The sequence below is a fragment of the Phaethon lepturus genome, unplaced genomic scaffold (genome assembly GCF_000687285.1).
Source record: "Phaethon lepturus isolate BGI_N335 unplaced genomic scaffold, ASM68728v1 scaffold53104, whole genome shotgun sequence".
NCBI lineage: Eukaryota > Metazoa > Chordata > Aves > Phaethontiformes > Phaethontidae > Phaethon > Phaethon lepturus.
In genome coordinates this window covers 14887-15574 of record NW_010535057.1, presented here as the reverse complement: position 1 = coordinate 15574, position 688 = coordinate 14887, and the positions used below count along the sequence as shown (strand labels likewise).

The following is a 688-nucleotide window of genomic DNA, read 5'->3' as shown; positions in this document are numbered from 1 at the left end:
CCTGTCAGGAATGCCTTCTGGCCTGGTATTTCTTGCCTGGCAGTTACTGTATGCGGTTATAGCTTTTAAATTAAGATCCTTCAAATTTACGATCCTTTAAATTAAGTTAGGTTCCTTTCTCTAACATGTCTAACAGATTTGGGTGTTTTTATGTTGAAGTTTATTTTTTTGCATTATGTTCATTTCTTTTTGCAGGACTGGAGCGAGACAAATTTGATAACAAGACGGTTTCATTTGAGGAGCATATAAAGTCAGAACACAACATGTGGCATTATTTGTACTTTATAGTTCTTGTCAAAGTTAAAGACCCAACTGAATACACTGGCCCGGAGAGCTATGTGGCGCAAATGATTGTGGTAAGTCAATTTGGGCACGTGCTTTATGCAACTGGGAGATGCTCCTTGCAGCTAGAGCAGAGAATATCTTTCTTTTTCCCTCTCTCTGAACAATAGGAGGCATCGATCTGTATTTTTAAAGATCTTTTCACGTGTCTAAGACAGTCTGCAACAAAGCCCAGTCTTAAACGTAATGAAAAAGTTGGAGGCACAGGCCACAGTCTCCGGTTTGGTGTTCGTGCTCTCATGCTCTGTGGGTTCTGCTGCCTCATGAGCCAAACCGGGGGCAGAAGAGCATGCATCGTAACATACGCTGCTGCTCCGGCTTTGTCCAGTATCTCTGGGCTGCTGTC

The 688-nt window shown here is 42.6% G+C and overlaps 1 protein-coding gene across 1 annotated transcript in view; it reads left to right on the top strand.

Moving 5' to 3' along the window:
- Nucleotides 1-356, top strand: part of LOC104619705 (inositol 1,4,5-trisphosphate receptor type 2-like) — a gene marked incomplete at both ends in the record, with an annotated part of 15012 nt that extends 14656 nt beyond the window's left edge. The window contains one exon of the mRNA XM_010285679.1: nucleotides 196-356. Within this exon, the coding sequence (XP_010283981.1) occupies nucleotides 196-356 (161 nt within the window). The remainder of the gene's footprint in view (nucleotides 1-195) is intronic.
- Nucleotides 357-688: the final 332 nt, after the last annotated feature.